Source organism: Microtus pennsylvanicus, chromosome 20, assembly GCF_037038515.1.
Source record: "Microtus pennsylvanicus isolate mMicPen1 chromosome 20, mMicPen1.hap1, whole genome shotgun sequence".
NCBI classification, from domain to species: Eukaryota; Metazoa; Chordata; class Mammalia; order Rodentia; family Cricetidae; genus Microtus; species Microtus pennsylvanicus.
In genome coordinates, this window is record NC_134598.1 from 985,404 (window position 1) to 1,001,479 (window position 16,076).

The 16,076-nt window shown below is 45.3% G+C and overlaps 1 protein-coding gene across 2 annotated transcripts in view; it reads left to right on the plus strand.

Annotated features, from left to right (window-relative positions):
• The window catches only part of Msrb3 (methionine sulfoxide reductase B3), a 123,373-nt gene that overhangs the window by 36,703 nt on the left and 70,594 nt on the right, over positions 1-16,076 (plus strand). For both annotated transcript variants that reach the window (XM_075954100.1, XM_075954099.1), the window contains 2 exons: positions 11,558-11,666; positions 13,276-13,353. In XM_075954100.1, coding sequence (XP_075810215.1) covers positions 11,558-11,666; positions 13,276-13,353 — 187 coding nt within the window. The remainder of the gene's footprint in view (positions 1-11,557; positions 11,667-13,275; positions 13,354-16,076) is intronic.

Here is a 16,076-nt window from a genome sequence, read left to right on the forward strand (position 1 = left end):
GTGAAATGGTGACTTCCCAAACTTATCTGATGCGGCTATGAGAACCCCATCTTCTGAGTTTTCATCAGGGCGGACGCTTACAGCCTGGGCTTACACACGCTGACTCCCACCCATCTCTCAGTTGCTGCCGTGGTGTTTTCTTCCCTACTGCACCTTCCCCGGCCCCTGACCTTGCCCGTTGGTTTTGTGAATATTTGTGCTTCCCATGCTGCGGTGAGAGCCAGAGATGGCTGGTCTCAAGGAGAGAAGTGTGTGTTCACCCCTTTACACAGAGATCTGCAGCGTCTTCCCTAAACACCTTAGGCTGTGCTGTTTTAGGAGTTGGAAATTTCCCTGATGTCCTCTGAACTTCTCAATGCTCATTTCAAGGCTCAACTCACTGAAGGCATCCACTAAATAGTTGTACAGAGTTTGTATCTGAGAGTCCCCTGGAGTTCTATTACAATATGTAGAGTAATCAAGTTCCTTGGCTTCAGGGCTTGCGACTTACCTGTGTGCACTGCATTCAGTCCTGCTTGCGTTCAAGCCGTCTTCCTCTGTCACTCACGTGTGAGCAGCACCTTGTCTTCTCCACTTGCCTGGCCATCTCTATGTGCTTGGAACATTCTCGAGACATCAGCACTGCCAGCTTCCTCTCCATCCCCAGGGCTCTGCCCAAATATCACTGTAGTGAGACAGCCCAACCCTCCTACTCCACAGGCCTTGTGGCCCTGGCCTTGCTCCAGGCTTCTTTTCTTTTTTGGGTACTCCCCACCTTCTGAAAGACTGCACAGTAGACTTCCTTGCATTTGTTGGGCTCTGCACTTCTTACCTCTGCCCCAGTGGGAGGCCTGAGACAGAAGGTCTCCTTTTGTCTTTGGCTCTAGGCAGGGTACATAGCACAATGGCGGTGTGTAGTAGGCTCTCAGAGTAAAGGCTGGAGCGGTCGGCGGATAGAGTTGGCTGCTGCAGTAGTTCACACCCGTAGCCGGCAGAACAGCATTGATTCAGTAAAGAAAAAAGTAAGTGGTCTTAGGCCAGTGCTGCACAGGAAAGCGGTGCTGACCTGGTTCTGTGGAAGCTGGAGGCCCGTCCCAAGGCACATACTGATGTGTAGTAATATGGGCGGCGGGGCTGCGTCCCCAACACCCCAGCCGCCTGGTTAGCTTATGCCCGAAATAACAACACACAAACTGTATTCATTTAAACACTGCTTGGCCCTTTAGCTCTAGCCCTTACAGGCTAATTCTCACATCCTGATCAACCCATCTCTAATAATCTGTGAGCACCGGTCTTACTGGGAAAGATTCAGCATGTCTAACCTGGCGGATTGCTTCATTGCGTGTGTCTGCATGGGAGCGAGGCATTGTTGTAATAGGAGCGGCGGGGTTTTGCCCCGAAATAATTACACGGACACTGTATTCTTTTAATCACTGCTTGGCCCTTTAGCTCTAGCCCTTACTGGATAATTCTGATATCCTGATCAACCCATCTCTAATAATCTGTGAGCACCGGTCTTACCGGGAAGATTCTAGCCTAAGTCCATCCTGGGTCGGAGCTGGGGCATGGAGTCTCTCTGAGGCGTCTGCTCCCGAGAGGAGAGATGTGGAGTCTGAGCTCACTTCCTCTTCCTCCCGGCATTCTGTTCTGTTTACTCCACCTACCTATGTCCTAACCAATAAAATGGGCCAAGGCAGTTCCTTTATTAGCCAATGACCTTCCTCCATCATTTCCCCTTTTTCTGTTTAAACAAAAAAAAAAAGAAGGCTTTAACTTTAACATAGCAAAATTACATATAACAAAACAGTTATCAAGTAAAAATTACAATAATCTTTATTATAACTAAGGAAAACTATAACTATAACTAACTATTCTTAACTCAATCAAAGACTCCAGAAAGATACAATACTATCTAAGCAAACAAGAAAAAAGCAACTTTTAAAACTCTAGAAATGACAGAGACATCTCGCTGCCTGGACAGTCACCCAAAGTTCCTCTGTACCGTTGGGGCATCCATCTTCAGCATTCAGGCCCATGGTATCCAGCAGACATTTCCATAAAGCAGGAAAATTCAAAGTCAGTTCAGTCACTATCTGTTGTATCCTGCAGAATGTCTCGCAGACTCTTTCATGAATCAGGAACCCCGAAAGATCATCTCACCTTAGGCAAGTTCAGTAGTCCTCTCTCTGTGGGTTCTCTGTGTCCAGTTTATGCAATAGTCCAGGCAAGAGCAGTTTCTTGCCCAAATGGCTATCAAACTCCATAACGAGCCTCTTCGATGCCCATCTTCCTCTTGAAGTAGATTGGTGCTGCCAGGAGCAGAGTGTCTCATTGTCATGAAAAGTCCTAAGTTATTAAAACATTTAAAATGCCATATTCTATAATCTTTGAAAAATATGAAGAATGCCTATCTAAAATATATCTATGTACATCTAGAAAATCTAACTAACATGACTACAAGCTTTACTATTATCGATGATTATCCATTAACAACCTATATTTCTTAATTATACAGTACACATTTAAATGAACTACACAATCACAATACCTTAATCAAAATCAGAAACACTTATACATATAACAAAATTGACCTTAAATCTCTATTAATAAAGCAAAATCTATACTAATGCAAATTATTCACATCTATATCATATCCCCCTTTAAATGTAAAAGAACATTTATAAACCATATTTGGGAACAGGGATGCAGTTTTTTCTCTCCAAACTGCTTCCTGCTGAATGGGGGCGTCGTTAATTAGGTCTTTCATGGTATAACCTGTGTGCTAGTTTCATCTCAGTTGGCAGTTGAGCGAAGCAATTTTCTGAAGGTGTTCACACCAACCCTTCAGGAGGGCGTGGTCTATCATACCATATCGGGATAAACGCAATCCACAAGGTCTGATCCTCTGTGAAAACAAAAGAAGAATCTCTTTTCCAAAGTATCATATCCTTAGATCCAAATTCTGAAATCATACCCTCATGATATCCGTTCTGGTTCCACTTGGCAGCCCATATAATGAAATGTCTCTGTGTACTTAGCTCCTTCACAGTCAAAAATTTTAAAGAAAACACAATGTACATAATCCAGACTCTCTGTGAATTTTCCATTTTTATGTGGCTTATTTTTACTCCATCACTTTACTTTATTCTGTCTCTTTAAAGACTTTACCTTTTTTTTTAACATTAACTTTATTTTCTATATTCTTTTTTTTCTCTCTCCCAAGCCTACGTACATTCATCCAACAGTGTGACTCATTTAGTGGTCTGAATCTGTCCTATTGTGAATCTGCAATTTTTTACCATCCAGGAGCACTTTTGATTTGCGCCTTTAAATCACTAGGCACTTAAGAATCTAAGCTGTGACATTCCTAGGTTAACTTTTTGCTTTTTGAGCGTATATCGTTGACCTGGAATAATTCTGTAGACCAGGCTGTCTTTGAACTCTCAGAGATCCGCTTGTCTTTGCCTCCCAGGCATTGGGATTAAAGGTGTTTGCTACTACACCTTGAACTCACAGAGATCTGTTTGTCTCTGCCTTTTAGGCACTGGGATTAAAGGCGTGTGCTACCACGCCTTGAAGTCACAGAGTTCAATCTCCCTCTGCCTTCCAAGTGTTGGGATTAAAGGTGTGTACTATCACACACAACAACTCTCTTCCTTTTCTTTTTTACTTTAAGAACTTCAACTTTTAGCTTGCATATATTTTTAACACACAGTAAACCATTTAGAAATTTTCTTTGTCTTTGAATCTCTCTTTACTGTATATCTCTCTTTTTCTGACCACAAGAGCCTTTAATTTACCAAGCAATATCAGTAGGACTAAAGCCGTGGCTTTGCGGGCTAGATGTAGCCCATTCCTTAGCTTTCCAGCCTCATGGCTGAGGTACTGGCTGTAGCCATGTTTATAGCCACAACTCTATGGCATTTCAAGGTCCCTGCCAGCCAGCGAGCTACAACAGACAACACTCAAGTCCTCTCTCGGTAGCCGGCCCTCCTGCCTCAAACAGTCAGAGTTTGCCCTGGCAGGATGGCCCAGAAAGCCGGCATTTTTAAACAGCGCAGCTTTTTTTCCTGCTATGGCTGAAAACCGAAAAGCATGCGTTCAGCTTTTCATCAACACTGTTTAAGTGTTTTGTGGCAGGACCTCTTAATAAGCCGCAGGGTTTTGCAGCTAAAGCTGAGTCAGGAAGCCTCTCTTAGATGAGGCGCTTGCTTGCCTCTAGCAAGCAAAGTAGACCAGAGAAATTGTCACAATCAAGATAACATGCTTTACTCTTTCCCAAGCTTTCTCAGGCTTTCAGTGGATACAGTTGTTCACGTGGGCGCCATTTGTAGTAATATGGGCGGCGGGGCTGCGTCCCCAACACCCCAGCCGCCTGGCTAGCTTATGCCCGAAATAACAACACACAAACCGTATTCATTTAAACACTGCTTGGCCCTTTAGCTCTAGCCCTTATAGGCTAATTCTCACATCCCGATCAACCCATCTCTAATAATCTGTGAGCACCGGTCTTACTGGGAAAGATTCAGCATGTCTAACCTAGCGGCTTGCTTCATCGCGTGTGTCTGCCCGGGAGCGAGGCATGGTGTCTCTCTCTGAGGCGTCTGTTCCCGAGAGGAGAGATGTGGAGTCTGAGCTCACTTCCTCTTCCTCCCGGCATTCTGTTCTGTTTACTCCACCTACCTATGTCCTAACCAATAAAATGGGCCAAGGCAGTTCCTTTATTAGCCAATGACCTTCCTCCATCACTGATGCTTTCATTTACATCCTGATGCTTTGGTTTGCATCCTGATGCTTTGGTCTGCATCCTGATGCTTTGGTTTGCATCCTGATGCTTTGGTTTGCATCCTGATACTTTGGTTTATGTAACAGCATCAGGGATGCTTTCTCTGCGTTTACCCTGAGGGAGAAGTTAGAATGGAGGGTGTGTCTGTAGACAGCCACCCTTCCCCTCTGTAACTTGAAATTTTGTTCTCAAGGCCTTTATCGAATTCCTAGAGTTGTAAAAAAAAAAAAAGAGAACAAACATTGTTTGTGGTATATATCTACATTTGACTCTAAAAGTGGTCTACGTTTAGTTTTATAATCTTCCACTTAGAAAGTCTAACACTACTAAGCCTGGAATGAAATAGCTGTCTGACATGACAGACTAATGTGTACTTGGGAAGTAAAGTTCATAGTAAAAATTCACATGCGTTTCTTTTCTGCCACCTGTAAACAGGGCAGCGAGGTATTTCTGCACAGACTTTACTGTTTTACCTTAATGAAGTTAAACCAAAACAAGATACTCGTCTCTTATTTATTATTTTGGGAAGATAGTTAATATTTTCATTCTTTTCCCTTAGTCCTAGAGCAGAAATTAGAATTCTGAGATCCTTCGGTTTGGTTTTTTTTTTTATTTTTCTCTCTGAGATAGAAAAAGTCTCACTCCAGCGGGCTCTAAGTGTGTAGGAAACAGACCTGACCTCCTCCTTACCGGGCACTGAGGGCCTTCAGGACTTTGTGGGTGCACTGACAATCTTGTCTGAGCTTGTCACTGGTCCTGTGCTGAAGGAACAGACATGGGGAAAGCAGAGGCGGGTCAGGGTGTGTGTGTTGTCAGGGCCAGGTGTGTGTGTCGTCAAGGCCAGGGGGTGTGTTGTCAGGGCCAGGGGGTGTGTGTCGTCAGGGCCAGGGTGTGTGTGTCGTCAGGGTGTGTGTGTGTCGTCAGGGGGTGTGTCCTCAGGGCCAGGGTGTGTGTGTGGTCAGGGCCAGGGTGTGTGTTGTCAGGGCCAGGGTGTGTGTGTGTTGTCAGGGCCAGGGTGTGTGTGTGGTCAGGGCCAGGGTGTGTGTTGTCAGGGCCAGGGTGTGTGTGTGTCGTCAGGGCCAGGGGGTGTGTGTGTTGTCAGGGCCAGGGTGTGTGTGTCGTCAGGGCCAGGGGGTGTGTGTGTTGTCAGGGCCAGGGTGTGTGTGTCGTCAGGGCCAGGGTGTGTGTGTTGTCAGGGTGTGTGTGTCGTCAGGGCCAGGGTGTGTGTGTTGTCAGGGTGTGTGTGTCGTCAGGGCCAGGGTGTGTGTGTTGTCAGGGTGTGTGTGTCCTCAGGGTGTGTGTTGTCAGGGCCAGGGTGTGTGTGTGTCCTCAGGGTGTGTGTGTCCTCAGGGTGTGTGTCCTCAGGGCCAGGGGTTGTGTGTCGTCAGGGCCAGGGGGTGTGTGTGTCGTCAGGGTGTGTGTGTCCTCAGGGTGTGTGTTGTCAGGGCCAGGGTGTGTGTGTCCTCAGGGTGTGTGTGTTGTCAGGGCCAGGGTGTGTGTGTCCTCAGGGCCAGGGTGTGTGTGTTGTCAGGGCCAGGGTGTGTGTGTCGTCAGGGTGTGTGTCGTCAGGGCCAGGGTGTGTGTGTCGTCAGGGCCAGGGTGTGTGTGTCGTCAGGGCCAGGGTGTGTGTGTGTCGTCAGGGTGTGTGTGTGTCGTCAGGGTGTGTGTGTGTCGTCAGGGTGTGTGTGTGTCCTCAGGGTGTGTGTTGTCAGGGCCAGGGTGTGTGTGTCGTCAGGGCCAGGGTGTGTGTGTCGTCAGGGCCAGGGTGTGTGTGTGTCGTCAGGGTGTGTGTGTGTCGTCAGGGTGTGTGTGTGTCGTCAGGGTGTGTGTGTTGTCAGGGCCAGGGTGTGTGTGTCCTCAGGGTGTGTGTGTTGTCAGGGCCAGGGTGTGTGTGTGTCGTCAGGGTGTGTGTGTGTCGTCAGGGCCAGGTGTGTGTCCTCAGGGCCAGGGGGTGTGTGTCCTCAGGGCCAGGGTGTGTGTGTGTCCTCAGGGCCAGGGTGTGTGTGTCCTCAGGGCCAGGGGGTGTGTGTCCTCAGGGCCAGGGTGTGTGTGTGTCCTCAGGGCCAGGGTGTGTGTGTCCTCAGGGCCAGGGTGTGTGTGTCCTCAGGGCCAGGGTGTGTGTGTCGTCAGGGTGTGTGTGTGTGTGTCGTCAGGGTGTGTGTGTGTCGTCAGGGTGTGTGTGTGTCGTCAGGGTGTGTGTGTGTCGTCAGGGTGTGTGTCCTCAGGGCCAGGGTGTGTGTGTCCTCAGGGCCAGGGTGTGTGTGTGTCGTCAGGGTGTGTGTCCTCAGGGCCAGGGTGTGTGTGTGTCGTCAGGGTGTGTGTGTGTCGTCAGGGTGTGTGTGTGTCGTCAGGGTGTGTGTCCTCAGGGCCAGGGTGTGTGTGTGTCGTCAGGGTGTGTGTCCTCAGGGCCAGGGTGTGTGTGTGTCCTCAGGGCCAGGGTGTGTGTGTCGTCAGGGCCAGGGTGTGTGTGTGTCGTCAGGGTGTGTGTCGTCAGGGCCAGGGTGTGTGTGTCAGGGCCAGGGTGTGTGTGTCCTCAGGGCCAGGGTGTGTGTGTCGTCAGGGCCAGGGTGTGTGTGTCAGGGCCAGGGGGTGTGTGTCCTCAGGGCCAGGGTGTGTGTGTCCTCAGGGCCAGGGTGTGTGTGTCCTCAGGGCCAGGGTGTGTGTGTCCTCAGGGCCAGGGTGTGTGTGTCCTCAGGGCCAGGGTGTGTGTGTGTCCTCAGGGCCAGGGGACTTGTGTCTTCACTTTCTTACGCACCCTACTACTGCTCTCCTCCACTTATTGTCTTGTTAGTGGGGACTGTTTGTTTTAAAGGTATTGTTTTTTTATTGAAATTTTCTGTGTAATTTGAGAAGAAAGTTATAGCATAGTTTTTTTTTTTTTTTTTTACTGATGGGAATAGGCCTGTCTCCTTAGTAAGTTATGTTATAACCAACTCTCTGGGCCTCAGTTTTTGTGTCTGTAAAATGGGTATGATTCTACCTTCTAAAATGTTATGTCTAGAGATGCACATGGGATAGAGTAGAACTGAATTTTTAGTTCTGTTTCCCCGCCTCACTTCCTTTTTTCTTATTTTTTTTAAAATAATTTGTTAGAAAAGGACTTTTCTGAGAGAATACTCACAGAGAATAATCACCAGTAGGATGCTGCAGGCAGAGACATCTGAGCTGCTGCCTTTTAGGCTGGACTGTTGGCTTCAGTATCTTTTGTGAGTTTTGCACCTGGGCCCTACTGAGTCCGTTGTCGCCACCCTTACAGGCACAAATCTGATGCAACACCCACCCCAGGTCACAGTTGGAAGCAGGCACTACCAGCGTGCAAGTTCTCCTTTTCAGAAGTGTGTGGGAGGTGACAAAGCCTTGGGGTTGCAGGTCTGAGCCTCCAGCTCTCAAGAGTGAGCTCTTGTGTGTATGAAGAGAAGACCTCCCTACTGGAGTTTCCACACAACTCTCTTTAGCAGCAGCGTAGGCAAGGCCTTGATATAAATAAAAAAGATACCGGCATATTCCAGCATTTAAATACCTTTGGGTTGGGTTCAAGATAGATCTGAGTCACATAAAACCACACCGCAGAGAATGGGTTATGATTGGATGCCAGGGGTAATATTCCCTCAGATGTACCGTGTTGCATGTGTGTATATACCAACTTAGGCCTTCAAAGTAATGTTATTATATGTTTAGAGAAAGGGATACCTCTCTCTGTTGCATACTTCTAAGCCAATTCAGAAGCCATTGAACAGATGTCCTATAACACTAATGTAAAATTACCCTGTGTAATAAGAAAATTACAGTTCCTAAGTGAAGATAGTGGAGGGAAACCGCCCAATGAATACTCGAGGATTTCCAGATGAAATGGCGGACTTGGGGACAGAAGTGAGGCTTCTCTCTGGCCTGCCAAGCTCTGGTTATGCCAGAAGAATGAATACATTCGCACAGCTTTCAGTTGTCCAAGAAGTATATTATTATTGCACTGTGTGGTGAGACCTCTTGTTTAATGCAAAAATCGCAGTAACTGTTTCTTATGTGTATGTCTTCCTTTCGCTCCTGGGCATCCTTTAAAAACCTAGTTATTTGGAGAACACAGTATGGCCAAAGAATAAAAACGTGTGAAGTTTGACCACTTTAAATAATCACTGGCATTTCCCGGAGAATGAACCTCACTTACAGTTAGGAAACAGCATTTATATTTAAGGTTGAAAAGCCAGGATGGAGGAAAATTTTGCTAATTTGTAAGATGACCTTTAAGCGCACCAAAACCAAATAATTTGTAGGCTGTGACACAGGGCGAATTCCTCTGAAATTTGTGTGAATACGGCTTTGGTGGGTCCTGAAAGACGAACAAAGGAGCTGGAAGGAAAGCTTTTCCTCCAAATAAGAAGGAGAATGACAAAGAGGCCAGCGGGGCCCGTTCACAGTTCACCATTAAGACGGGGGCTCTGTGGCACAGCTAATGAGACGGCTCGTAGTGGAAAACAATCTGTTCTTAAGAATGTTTAGATCAAAAGTAATTTCTAATCTATGAACTAAGGTCTCTTCTGTACTCTCCGTTCACCGGGAGAGCTTTCATGTTTGCGTTGTTTACCTCCATCAGATGTTCTCCGTTTTACCTTTCCCCTCCACAAAGACATGGCCGGCTCGGCAGCACCGAGCGACAGTCTTACTCTCTTCCTTCAGAAAAGAGATTTTTATTTTTTGAGAGAGAGGTGGAATGAAAAAGAGAGAAACATCTTTGCCTAAGAGACTCTTGAGCATCTGTGCTTGAAGCGACTTTTTATGAACACTCCTTGGTAAACGACTCAAGGTAAAAAAGCAGAAAAGCATCCAATGTTAGGGAATTGCAATCCAATACCATGTAATTTAAACCTGCGGTTGCTTCTCTTGTTCTAAATGACACACAGATGGCTGGCCCAGCCCTCACAACTTTGGGAGCACAATTGATCTTTTTGTATGAATGAACATAGAGTAACCCAAAATATTTTGGACAGATTTGCTTAATTCTAATTGTTCGTAGCATAATTATCAAGCCCATTGGAACTAATAATTTTAACCATGATAATTTGTCACACTAAGTTAGTAATTAATGAACTTCTTGAGAAAATTAACAAAGATACTCTTCTAACAAGCAAATAAATAAAAAAAGCAAAATAACTTTTGAGAAGTCTAGAGGGAGGCTAACAGAAACTCACCAGTCTCAGGGCCCTGAGGTTTTGAGAAAAAGCCTTGCTACATTCAGGCTGAACATACTAGCCAGGGAGACATTTCTGTCTGTGCCCTGGACAACAGTAGGGATTCTCACACCAGGACGAGCCCGTTGTTAACTGGGGTTCAGCGAGATGGGAGACCCTCAGCCCATGCTCAACGTGCCAGAGGCTCTTGGGGCCTCTTTCGAGAGACCAACAAAGGGCCAGGGAGGCCAGCAGAAGTGGAGTTTGGAGTTTGTATTCTGTTTGGCTCCAGTTTGCTCCTTCCCCACTCCCTGTTTGCTGTTGTAAAACCAGCCATCTGTCTAGGAACCCCCCCCCCCCCCTGGAAGCTGACAGCCCTTCTTCAACCCCACAATCAGGGAAACCGGTTAGGTAATCTTTGGGTTTAACTCAGTAATCTCATGTTCTACGTGAGGCACCTTAGAAGTAACGTTGGGACACATTCCCACTGCTGAATCAAAAGGAGTTGAGGGGCTGGAGAGATGGCTCAGTGGTTAAGAGAATGGCCTGCTCTTCCAAAGGTCCTGAGTTCAATTCCCAGCAACCACATGGTGGCTCACAACCATCTGTAATGAGGTCTAGTGCCCTCTTCTGACCTGCAGACACACACACGGACAGAATATTGTATACATAATAAATAAATAAACATTTAAAAAAAAAGGAATTGAAGTGAGTGCTCAGGCCACTAAGAAGGCTAACGTGAAGACACTACGCATAAATAGGAGTCCTCTGAACGTTTACGGCAGTCTGCACACATCGAGCTAAAAGCCACCCTTGCTTCTAGTCACATTCGGGTCCCCCATGGGTGACACCCTCCCAGCTGAGCTGCAGGACAGCATGAGCCTACTCTGAGACCACCCTGGCTCTTCCATTTGTCTGTCTTGTCTTTCCTCCTTCTTCTCTCCCTCACCCCCATCTCTGGAATTCTCGAATCTCCCTTCTCCTGAAGTCTACTGGAAGTTTCTTGCTAACATGGTAAGATATGGTCTTTAGAAAAGCGTGCATTTTGAAAGACTGCATAGAACCCAGCGGAGTATCTGACAGACTCAAAGAAAACAGCAATTCCTACTGTGGAAAAAAAATATATCTTTAGGGTCCTCAGGAAAATAAATAGGGTGGTGATTAAGTCATCTTGGATGACAATGGAATGGTGATGTCTACCAAGTTACAAAATTATCGAATGGATCTTTATATACCATTATATGTACACATACACACACACACACACAGTGAACACTTACAAATACATGCATGATATTGAAGTTATCTTTTAAAAAGTGGTTTCACAGTATCAGGTGGCATAGAGGATGTCCATCATCCTGGACACAAATGTCCAGTGAGTTTTTAGTTCCACATTGCAGAGACCTTGGCTCTGACACCTCGTTGCTATTCTAGAGAAATCAGTTGGATCTCAAGGGGCATTCTTTTTGAACTTGGAGACCAGCTGCAGCTCAGGTAGGGTTTTGTAGTCTGTTAGGGACTGGTTTGGTCATGGACAAGTGACCGTAGAGGCTGTGCTGTGGCGACCAGCTGAAGCAATTCTTTAGGATTCAGGCTAAAACGGCTCTTTCTCCCCATCCTCTCGTTTCAGGGTCATGTCGGGATAAAAAGAACTGTAAGGTGGCCTTTTCCCAGGAGGAACTGAGGAAGCGGCTGACACCCCTGCAGTATCATGTCACTCAGGAGAAAGGAACTGAAAGGTAAGCATGCTTAATAAAAACCAGCGAGGCAAGAGCAGCGTGGCTCCCTCCTCCTTGGACTCTTCTTCTGGTTAGCTAAAGAATCCTAGACAAACCGACTAAGGCCAAGCCTGCAGATGGCTGTCTTTGAGGAGGTTGGAAATGGGACATTGTTTAGGAGAAGACTGAGTTTTGTCTCTGCTTTTCTCCACTTTTCTCCACTGAGTGAGCGTTCTATCTTATAAAAGTCACGGAGCTTTTGTTAAGGGCCCGTTTTTAGCTTGCAACAAAATGTGTGGCAGTGATAGCGATTTAGGGACTTTTTTTTTTTTTGGAAGACATCACAGCGAGGAAACCCATGAGGGACATGGAGCCACGCCAGGATGCTGCCATTTGTGAAGGTGGCCATTGTAAGCATAGACATTTTGGCTGCAGAAGCAGGTAGCATGATTTAGTTCCTCTCCGCCCCACTCCAATTTCTTTTTGAAGCACATGTGGAGAAAGTATTTATTGGCTCATTTGTGGTTGGAATGTCAAAAATTTTCAATAACTGCCCTCACATGGCTTTGGTCCTTGGAAGTTCGCCCTACATCCTGGAAGGAAAAAAAAAGAGTTTGTTCACTTCCAAGACTGTTTCTAGTGATTAAAGTCTCTCTCAGCTGATTCCAGCTAAAAAGTAACTTGCCAAGGCCCAATGATTTTGTTGTCTAATTTATACCGTGGATCTTGGCACGAAACTATAAATGTACCTGGGATCCAGATTTATTAATGATGTAACTTAGTGTTTTCATTCATGAGCTGAAAGAGCTCTTTCCCACACAGGGGATCCTTGTTAACAGGCAACGTGCGCTTCCTGTCATAGAACCTACTATTTTCTGAATCTCCTCGACGTGGAGTCTCTGACCAAGTGAGCCTACATGCCCGGAGCCGGCGGTGGCCAGATTCTCAGTGCAGAAGACGTCTGCCCACCCTGTTGTGTGCACAGCTAGCAAAATGATTTAATGCACACAAACAACCAGAGATTAGGTCATTCTTAAAAATTCTGTTTATAAAAAAATTGGAGCTCGTAAAGAGGGTGAAAGGATAATAAAATCAAGCTGTAGAGCACATAGAGTTTTTGTTGGGCGACCACAGCTGATTTGTATTAGCTGAATGACCTCCTCGCCTCTAAGATTGCTAACTTAGAAAAATATTCCCTTAAAGCTGCAATATTCCTTTTCAAACTGAAAAATAAGACTCCTTCCACTTGGAGACTTGGGCCCTGCTACATTTTCTGGTCCCCTCTTGCACAGTGTGGAGTAGCAGAAACCTTATGTAATAATGTTCTTTATGGGGATCAAACAACAGGCTTTTTTTTTTATTTGAAAAATATTCTAGGTATCACATACTAGGTGCTTGATATTTTTAATTTGCCTGTACTAGTTTGGAGTAGTTATATGCACATTTTACTATATATATTTGAAGTATATTAGTATGGTTCAGCTTTCCATATGTTTGGTCTGTTCTCATTTTAAGGCCAAAAACTCTGGAAAGATTTACTAGAGAAATGTATTTTAAACCAATGTGTTCTGTAAGAAGTAATACTAGCTTTGCTAATATTTTTTGATGATCTGTTTATGTTTTTTATCAGTGCCTTTGAAGGAGAATACACACACCACAAAGATCCTGGAATATACAAATGTGTTGTTTGTGGAACACCATTGTTCAAGTAAGTGGACTGAGAGCTGGTGGGCATGGCTGGATCACATGACTGCAGACTCCTTGTTGCTCATTTCCTGGGAATCTTTCTTTTGCTGAATTTGATTCCATCTTTCCCTATTATAAATATGTAATATATACGTATATGTATATATACTTGTGCGTGTCCACTCCCTGAAAACAAGAATAATTACAGACTTTCCTGGTTAATTCTCTATGACAGACTGGCTAATTTTGTAGTGTTTGGACATTTAAAACACTCACCGTTAACTTTGTCCCACCTTGGTAACCATTGTCCTTAGCAGAAGTACGGAGGACATTTTTTGTGAGCAGCAGAGATCCGTTCATGTATTTACGGTTTTTTTTTCTACCTTTAAGTGATACCTTTGAATCCATTTATGTCTTCATGTTAAAGTCTATTTGTACTCCCATGATGAAGACATACACCTGTGCTTAAAGCAGACGTGAGGCATATGGCAGATTTTTATGTACGGGTAACAATATTGTAGACTTGAGGTTAACACTGTCTTTTCATTGGCCTAAGATCATCATTTTTAGATCCCAGCAGTTCAGAGTCGTGCAGGCACCACACAGGCCTTTTGGCCAAGATAGTTAATTCTTGGTCTGGATAGGATATTCTTACTCATCGAAGGATAATCTTGACCAAAGAAGTTTTAGCTGGGTGGGAAAATTCGGGAAGTCCGCTCTCTCCCCAAAGAGAAGGCTTTCTGAAGCGTGAGCATCTTTTGTCTGACACAGGATGACAGAGTCTCATAGAATGAATGAGTAAATAAAAATCTGACAGCTGTAGCATGCAAAACACACTTTAATTTGCTCCATATTTCTCCTTTAAGAGAAATATCATTTACAGATATTTCTGAAATAACAGGAAAATGGTAGTTTCCTTAAAATATTTTTAAGAGTTTTGAACTTTTCTCCAGTTGCACAAACCTTCTCACACGTTAGCGCTGGTTGACAATCTGTTCTGAATTCTTACAGAGTTTTTTTTTTTCATGTTAAAAAACCGACCCTTCAAATTGTCACCCGTTTCCTCTCAGAAAACACACATCCTCGATTTCAACACCCTTAGCTTATGTCACGATAGTTGACATAACACTTAAGATAGCTGCTGAGCCATGCTAAACTGGTTAATACCCAAATGGTAAAAGCTGCCCACATCCCCTCTGCTTTTTGTTTAAGGTGCCCCACCTCTCCCCCAATCGTGTGATTTCACTGAAGGACTCCGTTGAAGGAAAACTTGCTGTTTTAAATAAGAAACAGAGCCACTGTAGAGGGCGGATTTAACCCTTGTGAGCCTTTGAATCACAAACCCTGAAAGCAAAACCCTTATCCAAACACAAGAGCTGGTGAGAGTCACGGTCACCGTTCACCGTGACACAGCGCCGTCTCTTTGAGCACCGCTGTCGGCTCCCATTCTTACACGCTCTGGGAAAGAGGATTTGACTTCTCATTCATACTTCTGCTGGTTTCCACTGTTCATTTGTCTCTTCTTGCTTTCCTGTCTGTTCTGAGAGAAAAGCATCCCCTGCCTTTCTTTGTTGGAGATGGAGTGGTTTATTGGCTTTATGCAGCTGTCTTCATGTTCAGCACGTGTTCCCTGGGTCCCACGAAGACTTCAGGGGCCACAGGGAGTGGGCAGTTTTGAGGGAATTGATTTTCCCACCGTCCGTTTCTCTGGGCACATTTCTGAGACTCAGCGGTCTGCAGCTTTCTCTCCAGTGTCTCTTCTGCCTTCTGTCTTCTCACTTTACTTGGGGTGGTCCACCCTCCATCCGGCCCAAGTCTGGCTGGAATTCATTGTCCCCAGTTGCGGTCTTCAGGCGTCAAGCAAAATGATAGCTCAGGGTGTGTGTGACTTTTGGAGATGAGCTCCCTGAAGGAAAACAACAACAAAAACCACACTAGTGTGAGGCAGTACTGCCAAACGCCTGCGAAGGTCGGCAGTCTCCCTTACTGTCTGTTTTGTATGTCTTCCTATCTGTGTACCCTTTTCCCTCCCCAGAGCTTAAATGGTAGCCATGAGAACATGTATCAGTGTGTTTATTCAAATGATAGAAAATGAAAGTTTGGGGGACTTCATTATTTTAGACAAAAGAAACGAGTCTGATTTGATTGATAGATATGTGGCTAAGGACGGGTTTGCAAATTAGTTCACGTGATTTATTTTTCCACTTAAGTTTGATGGAAATATGTAGATCTGAGATTTTGACAGAAACACTGTAAGCATGTATACAGAATACAAAACAACTGGGAGTTCATCTTTTGCAGTTATTTACATTTCTGGAAAGTTATTTAAAAGTATAAGGGGAAAAATATCATCAGCAAGTCCAGGTATAAAACCCACATAGTTGTTTGAACAAGAAAGTTTAAAGGATTTCAAACCATAACATAGGGGTTGAGATGAGGAGGTCGTTGCTAGAAAAAGTGAAAGGAAGTTAGAAAGGATACAGACATAGCAGGCATAGTGACCATGGATGCAGACAGCAGGGATGGTGACCATGGATACAGACATAGCAGGGATGGTGACCATGGATACAGACATAGCAGGCATAGTGACCATGGATGCAGACAGCAGGGATGGTGACCATGGATACGGACAGCAGGGATGGTGACCATGGATACAGACATAGCAGGCATAGTGACCATGGATGCAGACAGCAGGGATGGTGACCATGGATACAGACATAGCAGGGATGGTGACCATGGATGCAG